This window comes from Clytia hemisphaerica, unplaced genomic scaffold (assembly GCF_902728285.1).
Source record: "Clytia hemisphaerica strain Z4C2 unplaced genomic scaffold, Clytia hemisphaerica genome assembly, whole genome shotgun sequence".
Lineage (NCBI taxonomy): Eukaryota > Metazoa > Cnidaria > Hydrozoa > Leptothecata > Clytiidae > Clytia > Clytia hemisphaerica.
The window spans coordinates 1094355-1111483 of NW_027104528.1; the positions used below are offsets into that span (position 1 = coordinate 1094355).

Consider the following 17129-nt stretch of genomic DNA (forward strand, 5'->3'; position numbering starts at 1 on the left):
GTCCTTTGCCATGGTGCCTTTCGTTATAATATCTGGTTACGTTAAAACGCTTGGGAAACAGTGAGGTGAGTGCAAAGACAAATTTTGAGCGGAATTGGCTGCTGCACCCGTCACTCCATATATGGAGGTCGATTGAATCGTAATGATTAAAATGAGGGTGTTTCGCTATCACGATCACGACATCGACAACTTTGACAATACAGCTATGGGCAGCAATTCTGGAATGATAATTTGCTTCTGAAATAACAACAACATTTTCGTGGATCAACTCATTGTTTCGCCTTATGTACAAGACGGCTGTGAAAATGCTGAAAGTAGTGTGTCCAAAATAAGCCGATTGGCACTCGTCTTGTTGTTTGTTTTCGTAACTCTCAGCATAATCCACATGCACGAGAATTGCATTCCCAGGCATATTCTCCTTTAGTTTGCTATAAACAATGTATTGTTCATTTCGGATGTGAATATGAAGCTTCAGTTCTTCAATTCTGGAGACCATGACTTCTCTGATTTCGTGAAAAGTGACGGACTTCTGTGTTTTGGCAGCTTTTCCATCTACGTTCACCCACTGATAAAACGTGATATCATCATCTTCCTCCGTCTCACTGTCTGAGTTGTCGTCATTGGTTGATTTTGCCGATGCGGAGTCTTGATCCAAGAAATCTTCTTCGTTGATTTTGACTGTTGGACAGTCTTCACAAAGACTTTTCACTTTTCATGCAATTTTCACCGGCGTTTTGGCATGTAAATTCAGCTATCAGGTCGTTGACGGTTGATGGTAATCTTGCGTCGATGTTTTTCATTTTCCTATTAACAGCCGTTACGAGGAGGCGAATGTTTTCACAAATTTCACACGTACAGGATTCGTGAGGAGTTTGATTCGAAAACTTGTACTGTTTGCGCTTTTTCAGGGAATCGTACAGCTGTCTAAATGTCAAATCCCTTTGGAAATCTTCCTGAAACGTCGGGCTTCCTTCAACTTCGCTATTCCCATTCACGATGTCAAGTAGCTCCCTTATTGTCCACTGAAGGTATCTTTTTTGCGCATACTCCCTTTTATGCTTTGAGGCCATCAGCTGTACAATCTCGTTTCTTTTTCGTGGGCTATGCGGCAGGCTCTTTTCAGCTTGTGATAAAGAACGATATTTTGTGCTACGGTGCTTAAATGCCGAATTAATGGAAGAAGATGAGGTCGATGGCTGGTTGGCTGGAGTTTCAGGGTCTACTGTATTATTGTTGGTGGATGGCGGCGGTGAAGATGGCGGTGGCGTTGGTTGAGTCGTGTCGGTTGTGTCGTTGACGTTGCTGGCACTTGATTGTTCTAAATGTACAAGATAGTTAAGTTTATTTTGTATCCGAGATGGAAAAAAGATTCTTGCTTCCTGAGGAATCTTCATTTTCAATTTTGATTTCGAATTGGTTTTTGCTAGCCTGGTATCCAAGGGGGAGACTCTTATTGCATTCAGTTATTTACTTAAAAAAGATAAAACAAAGAATTTGAGAATAAAGAAAGAATTTACCGTTTTGTTCAAGTAATAATTTTTTTTGTAGTCTTCTCTCCCTTTTGGCTGCAGCTTCTTTTTTAAGCGTCGCCTTACGTTTTTCAAGATCTTGTTTTGCTCTCAGCCTTGCCAATCTTTTCCTCAATGCATCGTTCGCTCTGGAAGCTTCTAGATCTTTTTCTCTGTATTTCTTACATCGTTCAGCATTTGTTGTCGGATTAGCTTTTCTTGGACGCCCCATTTTTGTGACCGATTTCCGTTGCAGTTTGTCTTCAAATGATCATGTATGCTATCATTCTTGCGAATAAATCACGACACTTTTAGACTATTCGAACGTTCGAAACTTAAAAACGTTCGAAAAGTACATCACTCGCGTTTAAGGAAGAGTTTTTACACGTGCAATAGAATAATTTCGCAAGTTTGTGACGTGTGTTTTGAAAATAATATTCGAAAAGTTTCTTCGCATTGTATCTGATTTGATAAGTAGCATACATACAAAAAAAGTTTTTATGTCGGACGGACACAGAAATTTTTTGTTGAATTTAAGGGCAGGATTAGTTTAAAGAGTTACGCGGGCCTACACTTATACATATTTTTTAACATTAGGATTTACAAAAGTGCGACATACTAATATCAAAAGTAATATTTGCAGCACCAGAAGTAAATTTCAGTGTGTAATTATTCTTTTTTTCAGTGTCGGACAGACACTTTTACACAGAGGGAAAGCTGATAAAATCTTTACTAAGGACGAAATGAAGTAAAAAGGGTTAAGGGTTAATACTCGATATGAATAAAAGAGCTTAAGTGATACCTGAATCGAGCTATTGACCGTCAGAGGACTAACATACATGGCATTTTGATATTTATGTCGGACAGACATTATAAATTTAATCGAAAATAGCATTGATTTGAGTTTCCTTTAGAAAAATTGATGTTTGAAGACGTATTTTAAGCCCTATTAGTTGATAGCTCAGAGTTAGTGGTAAGACATGCACATGTTTTTTTCGTTCTATTAAAAATATTTTAGGTGTCTTTTATTATGTCGGACGGACATTGTAATAAGAAGCAGCATTTTCGGCGAAATCTTGATTGCGACAGAAGTAACCATTGAACAATTCGAAACTGTTAGTGATGTTAACTTATGATCTAATGCAGTTACAGGTATTTGAAGTTTCCATCAGAACCCATCTATGATTTACCAAATGTCCGTCCGACATAAAAACTTTCCAGAGCACACCATAAGAATTGAAAATTTTCAAAAATTTTTCAACTATTTGGATTATTGTAGTGGAAAATAGTTTTCCAAAAGGTAATCAAAGCAGGAGAAAAAAATTTTTTGTGGAAATTAAGAAGAAATAAAATTTGTGAAAATGCACCACGTTTTGTAATACACCCCATATTTGCTTTGATTTTTTATTTTGACATGTGAACTATGTGACATTTGTTTTGATTTTGTATCCCACTGCAAATTTCGCCAGTTCTTGAATGTCCCTTTAAACAAAATTTTTGAATCTTTTTTGAAAAGGAACTTCTTCGTATAACCCTCCTATTCAGGTCTCCCGGCCAATTTTTTTCCATTTAGTAAAATAGGACACTTTTTGGTAAAATTAGTACTTAAACAAACTTTGCCAAAAAAAAACTAGTATGATCTAATTGATCAATTTTATGAAGAAGAAAAGATAATGGTTGCTCACCATGGTAGGGCAACGTTGAGAAATTTTTTGATCTTTTAAAGTCGAGCAACATTCTTTTGACTTTGCATGAAAATTCTACATTTTATTGCTTATTAAAGTTTGGACAAATAGGACAACTATTCAGAAAGTAGGAAAAACAGTATTAGGACGTTTGGGATGGGAGCCCTGTTAAATCCAACCAGATCTATAATTTTCAAAGTCTTTGCTTTTCTCTGCCAAACCTGTTAAAAATTGAAAAGAAATATACCAAACAATTCTACCTACTTGGCACCAAAAAGAACAGCCCTCGTTGTATCAGACCCTCCTTATTTTGAACATGCAAAAGTAGGCTAAGAATTGACTGCAAGGCTTGAAGATTTTAGCGGTGTTTTCAAATCTAAAGTAAACATAATGTAGATATAATGTACTCACAAGACATCATGGCTGGACCAAATAGAAAAATACCATCCACGAGAGCTCATTTCTGTTGGATCAAATGTTTATCGTATAGAAGAAAAATAGCCTGAAATGATAAATAAAATTCCATTAATAGCCGAAACATTGGAATAAGAAGGTAGATTTATTCTCGCTTGATTTAACTTTTACTTAAGATAAAAATCATATATATTTAAGACCGCATTTTGAAGACGCTAGAAATTGACAAAAAGGCATGGTAATGACTGGCTTTATTCAAGAGGCGTCGTCTTGTTAGAACTGTCAAGACTATGACTTATACTGTCCGCCAGTGTGCGATATTAAACAAGCAAACAAAGCCAGTGTCATCTCATCCTCATCCACGGTGTATGGTAAATTCGATACCAAGTACCAACATGTTTCTTTCTAGCCCTATTCGCCTCACATATGGCATGAGTATACTCGGGCGAAGGTAAAATAACTTGTCAAGCAACTCACAGCACCGAGTGGGAGTCGAACCTCGATCTCTTGGACTGTAGTCAAGCTCAATACCCAACACACTAGCGCGCCTAGGTAGAAACTTAGTAACAGAGTGATACGTACCAGTAATAGTTCTTGTAAATATCTTGAAGTTCATATTTATTTAGTCATTATTTCCTTTAAATTTTTCTAGTCTGAAATAAAGAAAAAGTAAGAAAAGCAAAACAACAGATTCCAACAAGTAAACCATATCCCGGAGGCCACTTAAGGCCTGAACAAACGTACCATCTCGAAAGCAGACACTTTGTCACTTTTAAGGCCCACCTACACCATCATACAAAGACATGGCTTCTTTTACAATTAAAGCTCATAAATACATTCATCTGGTGTGAGTATGCAAAAGTAAAAGTTATTCAAGATTTTCCGATTAAAATAAGGTTGTAACTCCTGGTAGGGAAAGTGAACTTTTGAAATGACACGTAAATTATCAGGGAATTAACATCTTTTTTTCGTCCGTATGTTATTTCTAAACTTTAAAAATAATGTCATAATAATATCTAAATATAAAAATGAAAAAGTGTAAATTTCGACCTCAGAGTTAGACATGAAAAACCACTCGTCACGAAATCTTGGATAAGGAATAGATCGTTCGAGAATAATGCATAGATTTTAATGATCAACTTTTCAATATCAAGATTTGATTTTGGATCTATATATTTTACAAAAACCAGAAAAGCACAAATACACATAAAATAACGAAATTACAATCCCAAATAAATAATTCATTTTAGTAATGACCATTTCAATTGATCTTTAGCAGTTTGGAGTACCTGGAAAAAATAAACAAAAGAAAATTGTGTTTAAAGAGTTGAATAAAATTAGATATTAGGTACTGTTATAACAGTTGCATATAACGACAACGAAATTTCTGACATATAAATTGAGAGATATTAATAAACACAAAAATTAATATACATCTACATACAGAAAAATTCCAAAACACTATAATGGAACACAACTGGTTGCGATAAACAGTATTAAAATCACCCCAAAGACATTATTGGAAAATCAGATGCGCCCAACGGGTGGAAGATTTAAAATATTTAGTCGACACCAAACTCAAAGGTAAATTGGTTAAAGCTACCTTATTAATATTACAATCACCGACAAAATATTTGAGCACAAAAGTGAAATAACCTTAAAATTTTAAAACCGTTAGCAATTTTTAAATACGGTTGGAAATTAGAGTTTTAACTTTTGAATTAAGACTAAACGACTAAAAGCTTAAAAGTGTTCCAATACAATAATGCTAAGTTTTAGCCTGGAAGCCACTTAAACCCTCCCAAATAAAACAATCCGATTAAACAAAGTGGAAATATACTGAAAACACAATTCTCGCCCGAGCTTCCAATTCTGAGCAGCGTTAAAATAGGCAAAATTGTCAATATATCCCGCCAGTAATTGTAGCGGGGGCTCAAGAAAAGGCTAAGTTTTGGATCATTTTCATGAAATATAGAAAGTTTACATTTTCTATATTTATTTATTTTTATTATTTCCTTATTAACTTTGCTAATAAATGTTTTTGCAGTTTTAGTAATTAGCTTATCGGGTGTTTCAAAAAAAAATGTAAAAGTTTGAATTGAGATTCTGAAGAAACTAATGTTAAAAATCTAAACTTTTTCAGAATTGGAAATAGGAAAGGCTAAATTAAAAGTTTTGAGCTATTATACAATAAATATGGTTCAGCCATTTCAAAGCAATAGCGAAAATACGAAAAAAATCGAGACATTGAAACACAGACACGTTTACGACAAAACATTCAAGAGAAAGAATAATTTTTCTTCTCTTACCCAGCACCCAATTAGTGTAAAGTAAATGCACGTGCATGGTTATTGTGAACGGTTAACTTTTTAAGAATTGTTTATTCAATTCCGTCTTGGCTTTTCGTAGCACCTACAAAAAGTTGATTACAGAAAAGGGTTACACCACTGATAAGAGGGAAGACAATGTGAATTTTTTGAAATTATATATATTAGATGAAGAAAAATTTGATTAAATAGAGAATGATAGTGTTATGTGCCTTTTCTATATGGGTGGTTACTTTGAAATGAAAATTATTGGGATTTAGGTGGGAATAGTGCAGTGTATATGGTGGGTGTAGGGACTGGGTAAGGAAGAATGCAAGGTGGAAAAGTTTGTGAGCCTTAATTTTAAATTCCAAGTGTACATTTCTAAATTTTAAAGCATATATTCTCGAGAATAGGACATAGTTTTAATACTGATACTCTAAAATCAGTTCTTTGATTGTTTCAAAATTCAAATACAAGGGTCTAAAATAGTATATATACTGTATTAGATTCTGCGTAATTTTTAAGAAAAAGTTGACGAAAAGATTCAACTTGAAATGTGTTAGATTTATTTGCTTGATATTTTGTTGCATAAATTTCATGGAGCCAAAGCAAAAACCATTCCCCTTTTCACATGTTTTGGTATTTATAAAAAAGTATCACAAATATATATCGAACTAGCCAGAAATGTAGTGAAAAAAAAGTTTTAAGAAAGTATACCTGTGACACAGACTGTTCAGTGATAGGAATATCAGCTTCATTCTGAAAGTGAAAAAAAATATATAAATTTTCATTTTTCATGAAACATTCATTGCCCTCTAGTCTTTTTACTTTCATTTCAAAAATATGCATTCCACTTTATGTATATATAAAGATCAGAGATCTGACCTTAAGGAGAGCAAGTGTTCAAAATACTAAATAAAATAAAGATGAAACATAAAACGGGACTAATATTTTTATAATCATACGTTTTTTTTCTCTATTTTTTTGAATTTTTCTAAATATATAAATCAAACCAATGAAACATTCTGTCAAAGAATGAGAATTTTATGCGAAAAAGAACCAATAGACATAAAGTTTAAAATATCGGATTGCGATATAGATTTTTGAATAAGTATAATTATATTCACTTACCTTGATAGCTACTCTCTGTATAATATTTGCTGTGTCAGCTTCCAGCAGTACTCTAAATATTTGAACAAAATAATTCAGAATTTCTTTCATCTTACCCAGATCATTTAATTAGCTCCATATCCCATTAAAAGTCACTGGTATCAAGTGGTCAGCCTTGTACCAGAAAATCTAAACCTAGGAGCGTTGCAACCCAAGCCGCCCTGATTTTACACCCAAAACCACCCAAATAAAAAAATGAGATTGGAATTGTTTTTAAATTTAAATTCAGAAATTATTTGAAAATTTGAATGATGATAATAATATTAATAATAATAACTAATTTTTTAAGTGGCTGGCTCCGAAAAATCCTTGAGCTTTTAGACAGCTCAAGAATTGTTTCCACGAAGGGCCACTAATGATGGCATTCAATGTGATATTCACTATCCAAAGTCCAACAGATACATCAATCATCATGAGGCTTGTAATGATGATATACATAAAAGACTTTATTACCCTCCATCAACAAGCTCATCAATAGCCAGTAAAACAGCATCCAAATGTTCCATCAAAAACCTCTTCTCAACATTCTTCCTTAGCATTGTACTGACAGCATCGAAGAATGCATTTAATACGCTGATCAAAATAAGCTGGAAAATGGAAGATTAAAATAAAATTGATGGTTTATTTTTCTTCCTGGTATACTTTTCTTGCCTAGTTTCAAAATGAACTTTATACAAAAAAATGGAGGAGAAAGATATCCACAGCTGACAAAAAACTCTTTCTTAAAGTGTTTATGGATATTTGAAAACATAATATATATAAGACAGCTAAACAATAATCAGGTTTAATTAAAGTAACGGGAAAAATATTTCGCTCATGTTGTGTCACACCGGTTTTAAACTGGATACACAGCCTGAATACAACAATTTGATGGTACACATAGCTGCAGAGGTACAGTCAGTTATCTCCTATATTGTGATTAAAGTTTACAAATTAATAAGTTAAGCAATTGATTATAAAAAATCTAAAAAAGTTTACCTCATTTTCGTATTGGGAGCCCATGACATAGAAATATAAATCAACACTGCTTCTGTATACTATCGTTAATCCGTCTAACATTATAATTTCAGCTAAAATATAAAAATAATATTGAATTTAGGATTTAAATCATGTGAAAACAAAAGTTATACTTTATAGTGACCCACAAAAAAGTACAGGTTTGTGTGTCAGCTACGATTTGAATTTTGCTGCCCTTATTTTGAAAAAGTGCACAAATTATTAAAGGGCTACATACACTACACAATATATTGTCAGGCAATATATTGATGATATATTGCTGAATGTGGACAATATATTGAAAAGGTGTCCGCAATATATTGTCAGCTTGATTTGCAATATTCCAACAATAAAGGGGGATTGTTTACAGAAAGAAAATTTCTTTTTATAATAGAGTACCAGTTGTTTACTTCGTACATTACGGTCCGCAAACCATATTGTCGAATATTGTTCGTCAATATATTGTGTAGTCTAAGTAGCCCTTAAAGGGAGCAATATTTTCAATTTCAATCTACCTAAAAATATTTTTCATCAAAGACACTCAGAAAATGCCCATTACAAGATGTGCAAAAGATAAAGGGTGGGCAAATATCTTGTTTTTTTTGGTTTGCTAAAATAAATGTCACACAGAAATTAACGGGATTTTTAAGGTATATAGAAGAAGTAAAAAAACACGTCAAAAGAAGTATCAAAATGATATAACTTGTTCTTTCACAATATATTTTAATCCCCAAGTCAGTGTTTCTACTAAAACACGAGGAAACCTAAAAAAAAGCAAACACCACTTAACACGGCTTATACAACAAAATATCTCAAAAGTTTATCCTGAAAAGTGAAACAAACTGCCTGCCCTGGTTTGTCACTTTCTTGATATGATATGTTTTTATGAAAGATCTTACCATTTTGACGTGAAGTTTTTTGGAACAAGTTCTTTTCAAATTCTCTCTGTTCTTTAACTGTAGGGAATGTTTCGTCATAATACTAAAACATCAAAAACAATAAAGTAACAGCATGAAATTAGTTAAAATAAAAAATAAGCAATATAAATAATGTTGATAGTAATATCTATCAAGAAGGTTCAGCTCTTTAGTCTAAAAAATTGAGTTTGAAACTGTTTAAAAGCATATCTTGAAGATGCTATCAAAAATTATTAAAAAAAAACTGAAAAGCTTATTATTTCAATATTAATTTTGAAAGTTTTTTGATCAGTGGTAAAAAGCCTGAGAAAAAAGATTTCCTTTTTAATGATACGGAAAAGAGGTGCATCTTTTCTGCTGACAAAACATAATTAAACAAAAGAACTTTTTCAAATAGAAACTTGAGGTGGCACAGAACGGGAAGAAATTTAGTTTTTTCTTGTGTTTGAAAATGTTGTGTAAGCAAGTAGTAGAAGATATACTGTATTTTAAATGATGTATTTTAAAGTTTCAATAAAAAAAGCATTCTTCTCTCAAGTTCTTACCCTTGAAATGATTCGCTCTCCATCATTGTCTAATATGGCAACACCTTTGATTGTGTACAATGATGCTTCCTAAATTTAAGAAAAATTGTCTTGTTTATAAAATAAAGAAGCCAGATCAAGATGAAATTGCTAGTAAAATGTGTCAAAAGAAAATTTAAACTGTAAACATGTAAATTTAGGATAGCACTTTTTAATTCCATGAATTTTAGCAGGTAAAAAAATTGATTGCCGTGATTATCGAAATGTCTATAGATACCATGCAGTGTAGACCTAACTCTTCATACAAAAATTACGGGAAACACATTATTTGGACTTTGTACCCTATGCTGCACGCCAGCACTTAAGCTGAAGTCCCGGAAAAGCGGGATGAAAATCAGTTTTTTTTAGTTTGCAAAAAAATGCCACATAGAAGATCTTTCAAATTCAGTATGTGAATAGAGCAGTAAAAAATACAACTTTTCTATTTTTCCTTTTTTTTGCAAAAGCTCTAGAAATGAAAATAAAAGGATAATGATAATTGAATACTATCCACTGATGATCCGAGGCGCCATCGCAAAGCTAGAATCGCTTTGCGTACTCTTCGCTTGAGAAAATGATCGACAGATTTAATTTTTCACCCGCGCGAGAGTTTGCAGGCGTTCTGCGAGCATTCTCGGCTCAATCCTCGGACAGTGTTAAAAATGGTAGACCAGCTGTGAAAGATCATTTCGATGGAAGTTGTTGGAATGTTTACAAGACTCTTGACAGAAAATCTTTTGTTTTATTGTCAATGATGACAGTGCCGTTATTAATTTTGTTGGATGTGATATATTGATGTTTGTAAGTGCACTTTATAGTTTTGATTCCCATTGAAGAATCATATTCTGGTTTTCATGTTATTAGATGCTGTTTTAGAGCTTTAGAGCTACACTGCCATGCCATTTAAACTCTGATTGAATTTTAAACCTTTATTATTTTAATGCATGCCTTTTTAATGGGTTGGTGTAATTTAAGATACACGATTTAACGATTTACGATGCATGATTTGCGATCCGTGCATAAAATACGTTAATTCATAATAGAGCACCCGTTTTATGCTTCGTACATAACATATTGCTTGCCAATATATTCTTTTATTTAAATTTTTAAAGAAAAAAATTCCTATATTTGATTATGATCATTAAAACTGAGAGCAAAAATATTTCTTTATGCATTGTTTACTTTAACTCTCTGTCTATTGTAAGATTATGCTCACCAGGGTGGGGGGGGGGTCGGTAGTAAAATCTCAGACATATATGAGTAGTAATAAAAGGATTTTTACGAATTTTTACATAGCACCACCCAGACTCTTGGAAGAGGTATTTTACTACCCTGGTAGTAAAAGTTTTTGGGACAATTTATCATAAAGACCACCTATTTTTTGGTTCCTTTTCGGACTGATTTTACAAAAAAAGCTAAAAAATGATTATTTATGTGACACATTTTTCACTTTGTGCAAAAATTAATGTTTTGCCCTTAGAATAAAAGACTTTTTTATATTGACAAAAAATCTGGAGAATTTTTTGTTTGCAGCAAACAACTTTCCTACAGAAAATTTTTTCAAGTTATAAAAATTTTCAGATTTTTTCAGAAAAGTCATCCAAAAAATTAAAAGAATTACAAAAATAGCTAAAATTTGCTAATTTTACCAGTTTTAATAGTAAAATTTTTAAAACATTTTAACACGATACAACCCATTTTAGTATTTAACTACCCTGGGTAGTAAAAATTTTTTTCGATTTTTCGTCACACCACCACTGTAGTAAACGTCATTATGTCTGAGATTTTACTACCGACCCCCCCCCCTATGCTCACAAGATAACTTCCATTATCAACATTATGTTATTATTTTTCATAATTTTACGGTCGTAATTATTCGTAGTTCCATTTCTTACTAATTTCTTTTTTGTTGCATAAATTTACCGTGGTAAACAAAAGCTAGAAAAGATTATGCCATTGTTTTAGAATTATGTAATAATATAATTAAAGTTTTATGATAATCAGTGTAGCTGCAACCTCGATATTCCAGGATTAGAAAAAGCTATACCTGTTATCTTTTTTCTTTAAAGAATCAACAAGCCATCAACATCAATAAATTACACACATTTACTCAAAGAAACTTTTGAAATTATCTGCCAGTTATGACTTTCTTGAAGTCGTTCTGAAATGAACCAATCGGGTTTGTATCGGAATTCTTATGGGAGTTTTTTTCCAAAATTTGTAAAATAGCTAAGTCGGCAAAAAAACTTTTCCCGGGGGTTTGAGGAAAAACAGAACTGCTGTCATTTGTTTTTTATTTAACCAAATATTTAAATTTGGGCTCAAAAATATTTAAATAAATAAGTTATTAATATTACATATACTATTTGTATCTCTCAGAAAATAAACACTTACAGAACGACATTGTTTATCATTTGGAATACCCCCGTATTTTGACCATTCTATCATTGTGGGCGCAAAATAGGGTGGAAACTAAGTAGCACCCTCAGAAGATTGCCGCCTCATCTTTATTCGCCCGTGCGAGAATGCGAGCTAATCATTTTTTTCTCGCTTGCTCAAGGGGAAAAGTAGAGTGATCGATATTTTTTGAAGGAAAAACGTCAGAAACAAACCCAAAGACCAAAAGATATACTTTGTTGTTGAGAATCCTGTGAAGATGAAAAAATTTCTGCTTTGCGTTTTTTTTGGAACGCTGAAAAACTCTAATTTCGATCATCCTTTAGGCCGATGGAATTTAATGTTATGTTTACCGTAAGCCGCCCGCGTGTTCAAAAACCTGCCGCATCAAGTTTCATTATTTGCCATTTTCTCGAAAAGTTGTCATTATTTTTCCTCCCACTTGAGCAGAGAAAAAAAATTTTTGAAGTTGATATCAAAACAAACGGCCCGTGGCTTTTTTAGATTGTTAACAACCCGAACAGCCCTCTAGTAGTCTTTACCGTGTGAATTTAATTTTGTCATATTGTGGAGATAACATTATATAATTCTCTAGCGGGAAGAAAGCTCGTACAAACGGGAACCAAAAGAATCAATAAAAACACGAGAGTTCCGGAGACACAAGAGGAGATTGTGTATCTATAAGGAAAAACGAAAAATCTGGTAAAAATAAATGTTTATGGGAAAATAATGAATAATGAATAATGAAAACTTGGCCGCATCGAATTCTGAAAATCGTCATTACGGTAAACATATCATTAATTTCCATCAGCCTTAAGGTAGCAATTCCAGAAGATTTTTCAAGTTTTAATTTTTTTTTCACAATCTATCCTATCTTGTAGAGCTTTGAAAAAGAAAGAAAATGAGGGGTCATAGGCCTCCAGAGGATTAGTGGTTGTAAAGATATTCAAATTTTAGTGTCAAAAATTTGACTAAAAATGTAAAAAAAAAGGTTAGGAAAATAGCTTGGAAAAATTCGAAAAATGTGTCAAAAAAGAAAAAAAAGAAATTTTCCAGTCATGCTTCTTAAATTTTGCATATCTCTTTTTCTAGTGTAGCTAGAGACCTCAAATTTGGAGGGAGAATTCTTTGATGGTGTTAAAATATTATTATATAAAATATTTGTAAAATATTTAGTATATTTATCAAAATAACGAAAGATATATCTTTTTTTGAAAAAAGAAGACATTGCATTGTTTTATTTTTGTTTTTGAAGAAAATAGCTTGGAAAAGGTTGAAATTAGTCAAAAAAGGTGGTAGGACCCATTTTCAAGGGGCCTCTGGAAATGGAGGAACAAAAACTTATGAGTAAAGAATAAGTTTTTCTGAAAGGAGAAGCCCCAAATGAAAAGAAAATCCATTTCGGCAGAAATAAAAACTTTTTTTTGGGACATTCCCATGCTAAAGAAGCAAAAAAGTTAAAAAAACTACATGAAAATGAAAGAACTAGAATTAGCGATTGTGATTTTTGAATTCCTCACCCTTTTTCTGATAAACATACAAAGTTTCAGCCACCAAATACATTTTCCTCCGTTTCCAGACACATTTGTTCTTCGATTGTTGCAAATTTTTTTTCTCCCGTCGGCAAACAATTTTCAAAATGTTCGGCATTTTACCAATTTGCCGTCTAGCCCATGTCCACAGTGTTATATACCGCTGGAAAGCTAAGATCACAGGCTTTCATTTAGTAAAAACTGGAACGCTTTAGCATACATAGAAAATAAGTTTGAAGGGTTCAAAGTTCACGGAAAAATGAAACATTTGGTTTGACGTCAACGAAAGTTGCATGACTTCTGGAGTCGCTACTTAAAAGGTAAAGAGGTTGTGAGATTTGGGTTAGCGAGGCAAAAATCGCTAAAAAGCTGATAAAATCGTAATCCTCAAAAATCAAAGTTCCAGCCTCACTGATAATTATTAGGAATAATCAGCATACTTTATGCAATCGTTAGATCGTGCATCTTAAATTACACCAATAACCCCTTTTTAATACTCAAAATATAAAAAAATCAAAACATTTTAAAAAAGTCACTAAAATTGATTAGCCTCTGCGATGGAGTGCAAGGCTGAAAGCCACATGAATATGGTTCATCCTATAAAAGAAAGTTCATTCTATGGTGGCCTATCTTGAAGTGAAGGTGGTTGAACAAAATGTTTTTGGCATATTGATGTAACTGAATTATCAATTATAGCGCTCGCTTCAACGACTTATCATTCTAAGAAGAAGCTTTCAAATAAAGTGAAAACAAACTGAAAGAAGGATTTCAAGCTTGTATAAGAGATGGTCAAAAAGGATTTATATAAAAACCAAAAGTAAGTGGAAGAAACCAGACGGTGTCAATCGAACAACTTCGAACAAAAATCGCAATCGAACCAATTGAACGTAATCGAACGCGATCGAATAATTGCGATTCGATTGTCCAACGTAATCGAATCTTAATCGAACGGCCGATTCCTGGGTAATATTCGATTGTGTTCGATTGCGTTCAAGTAATGTTCGATTGATAGTTGACTATGTTCGATTGGTTCGATTGATTGTCAATTACATTGGATTAATGTTCGATTACGATTATGTTCGATGAGTTTGATTGCGATTAAATCAAATTGGATCACTCTGTTAGAGCTTTTTAGCGTGGGCGGCCGAGTGCTTAAAGTACCATACCAAAGCAAATAAAATCTAATACACAATTGAATTATCTATATTATACACATTGTTAATTATCTAGAAGAGAATAACATTTTTAATGACTCCCAACATGGCTTTCGACAAGGTAGATCTTGTTTGAGTCAACTCCTTGAACATTATGATACAATACTATCATACCTTGAGAGAGGTATTAATGTCGACACAATTTATTTGGACTTCAGTAAGGCATTCGACAAAGTTGATCATGCAATTTTGTTACACAAATTGTCACAGCTCGGGATCAAAGGAAAGCTATTGCAATGGATTGAATCGTTTTTGAAAGGCAGAAAACAATCTGTTGTTGTAAATGGTTTCAAATCCGAAAGTGCCCTTGTCATATCAGGAGTACCTCAAGGAACAGTACTTGGGCCAATTTTGTTTCTTCTGATGATTTCTGATATTGATGATAATATCAGGTATTCAATCCTTGCAAGCTTTGCTGACGATACTAGAATGCTTAAAGAAATCCAAGGAATAATTGACACGTTCAAGTTGCAACATGATCTCAACATAGTTTATGATTGGACTGAGAACAATAACATGAAACTAAATAGTTGTAAATTCGAACACTTGAAATACGGTAAAGATACTGAATCAAAAAGTTTATCAACCTATTTCACTAATAACAAAACTATAATTGAAAACAAAAACTCTGTCAAAGATCTTGGAGTGTGGATGAGTACTCTCGGGTGCCTAATAAACGTACATGTACGTTTATTAATTTCAACAAATATTTTCCTCAATTTCAAGAGCCTACTTGTGTTTCTAAGGCTAAATATCCTTCTTTGAATATGGAGGTTTTATCTATTCGTCAAATGAAAGCAGAATAACCATTATTTACCCCCTAACCGAACCGGAAAAGACCCTTCAATTAGGTTTTTACGCCTCTATTTTCAACCCTGTATGTTTATTCGTTACTGTACGTTTATTAGGAACTCGAGAGTAGTGACTGCTCATTCACTGATCACATCAATAAAATGATAGAAAAAGCTAAGGACATTTCTAGTTGGATTTTGAGAACATTCAACAACAGAAGCAGTGATGTTATGATAACGTTGTGGAAATCCTTAGTTCTCCCTCACCTCGACTACTGTTCTCAGCTTTGGTCACCAAACAGCATCCACCAAATTGAACAGATTGAATCAGTACAAAAGAACTTCTTCAATAAAATCAAAGGCCTTAGCGCTTTCGATTATTGGGAACAATTGAAAATGTTGAAAATGTATTCTCTACAAAGGAGGAGAGAGAGATACAGAATTATTTATATTTGGTCGATACTAGAGGGTATAGTACCAAATTTCAGCCACACTGAAGGAGATGGCACTGTAAAAGGTGGTGTCTCGTCTTCAACTACAAGCCGTCATGGTCGAAAATGCGAACTACGAACAATCGAACGAAGTAGCTTTCGCAAATTTATTTGCGAGAGCTTAGCTGTACAGGGTCCAAAACTTTTCAACAGTATTCCCTCTGACATACGAAATATCACTGGCTGTTCAAAAGATTCCTTCAAGAAACGACTCGATAAATATCTGTGCTCTATACCCGACGAACCTCACACTACATCGCGACAAACAAGATTGGCTGAATCAAATGCTCTTGTCGATCAAATAATACGTGTTGGGCTCAACGAGCTGGACAGATGAATATCATCAAATCAAACTGAAGTATACTGAAGTAAGTAATCAATCGAACGTCAATCGAATACAATCGAACGTAATCGAAGCAATCGAACAGTAAATCCTGGGTAATATTCGATTGCGATTCGACAATCGAATTGCAATTATTCGATTGCGTTCAATTGCGTTCGATTGATTCGGCGTTCGATTCGTTCGATTGACACCGTCTGGGGAAGAAAGAAAGTGAAAAGTAAAGTTTGGCGTTCGTGCACTGGACACCCTACTTGCCTGCTGCTGATACCCTCTCTAAAGGAGTTTAGCTGGAAGAGTTCTTGTTGAAAAACAATAAAAACATTGAAATGAATCTTACTTACCAATAAACGGTCATCCATAATGATTCAAGCAAAAAAAAGTTAGAACAATGTGATTTTACTTCTCCCTTCCTCACAGCTTCGAGCTACCATTTACGATTCGTGTTCGGCGTTTTTCCCGGTACCGACAATTTTGACAACAAATTCCTAACGGTCATTAAGTTAGGAAACATGTTCACTTTATCATTTACAAAAAATAATTTATCCATATTGAATAACTGTTAAGTACTTACGAAAATCATTAAATACATGTTGAAATACTTTAAAAGGTAAAATTTTGGGAAGATTTATCTTTTATTTGAAGTTTTAAATCCTTTATTGTGGTCCTTATTTTGCATAAAATAAGCATTACGTCATTAGATGATAAACCATAATGGTAGGTCATTTTTCATAACAAATCAAAAATACTACACTTTTTAGTGCTTCAGCCAGTCATTTTTGCTTTTCAAACAGTGAAAATA

At 33.3% G+C, this 17129-nt stretch overlaps 2 protein-coding genes across 3 annotated transcripts in view; both read right to left on the minus strand.

The window, feature by feature from the left end:
- The window catches only part of LOC136822120 (cell division control protein 6 homolog), a 40503-nt gene extending 36822 nt beyond the window's left edge, over positions 1-3681 (minus strand). The window contains exon 1 of the mRNA XM_067078347.1: positions 3605-3681. The gene's annotated coding sequence lies outside the window, so the exon portion shown is untranslated. The remainder of the gene's footprint in view (positions 1-3604) is intronic.
- A 1048-nt stretch (positions 3682-4729) lies between these two features.
- Positions 4730-16782, minus strand: LOC136822046 (coatomer subunit zeta-1-like). Of its 2 annotated transcripts, XR_010848842.1 has the most exons (9): positions 16672-16782; positions 9545-9613; positions 8982-9063; positions 8065-8156; positions 7540-7673; positions 7048-7099; positions 6634-6675; positions 5917-6019; positions 4730-4896 (listed from the first exon to the last, which is right to left on the minus strand). XR_010848842.1 is itself a non-coding variant. In XM_067078265.1 (8 exons), exons 1-8 carry the CDS (start codon positions 16687-16689, stop codon positions 4849-4851), a joined length of 537 nt encoding a protein of 178 aa, XP_066934366.1. In that variant the 5' UTR covers positions 16690-16782; the 3' UTR covers positions 4730-4848. The 2 variants fall into 2 exon arrangements, 1 of the variants encoding a protein (XP_066934366.1); XM_067078265.1 differs by lacking the exon at positions 5917-6019.
- Between the last annotated feature and the right edge of the window lie 347 nt (positions 16783-17129).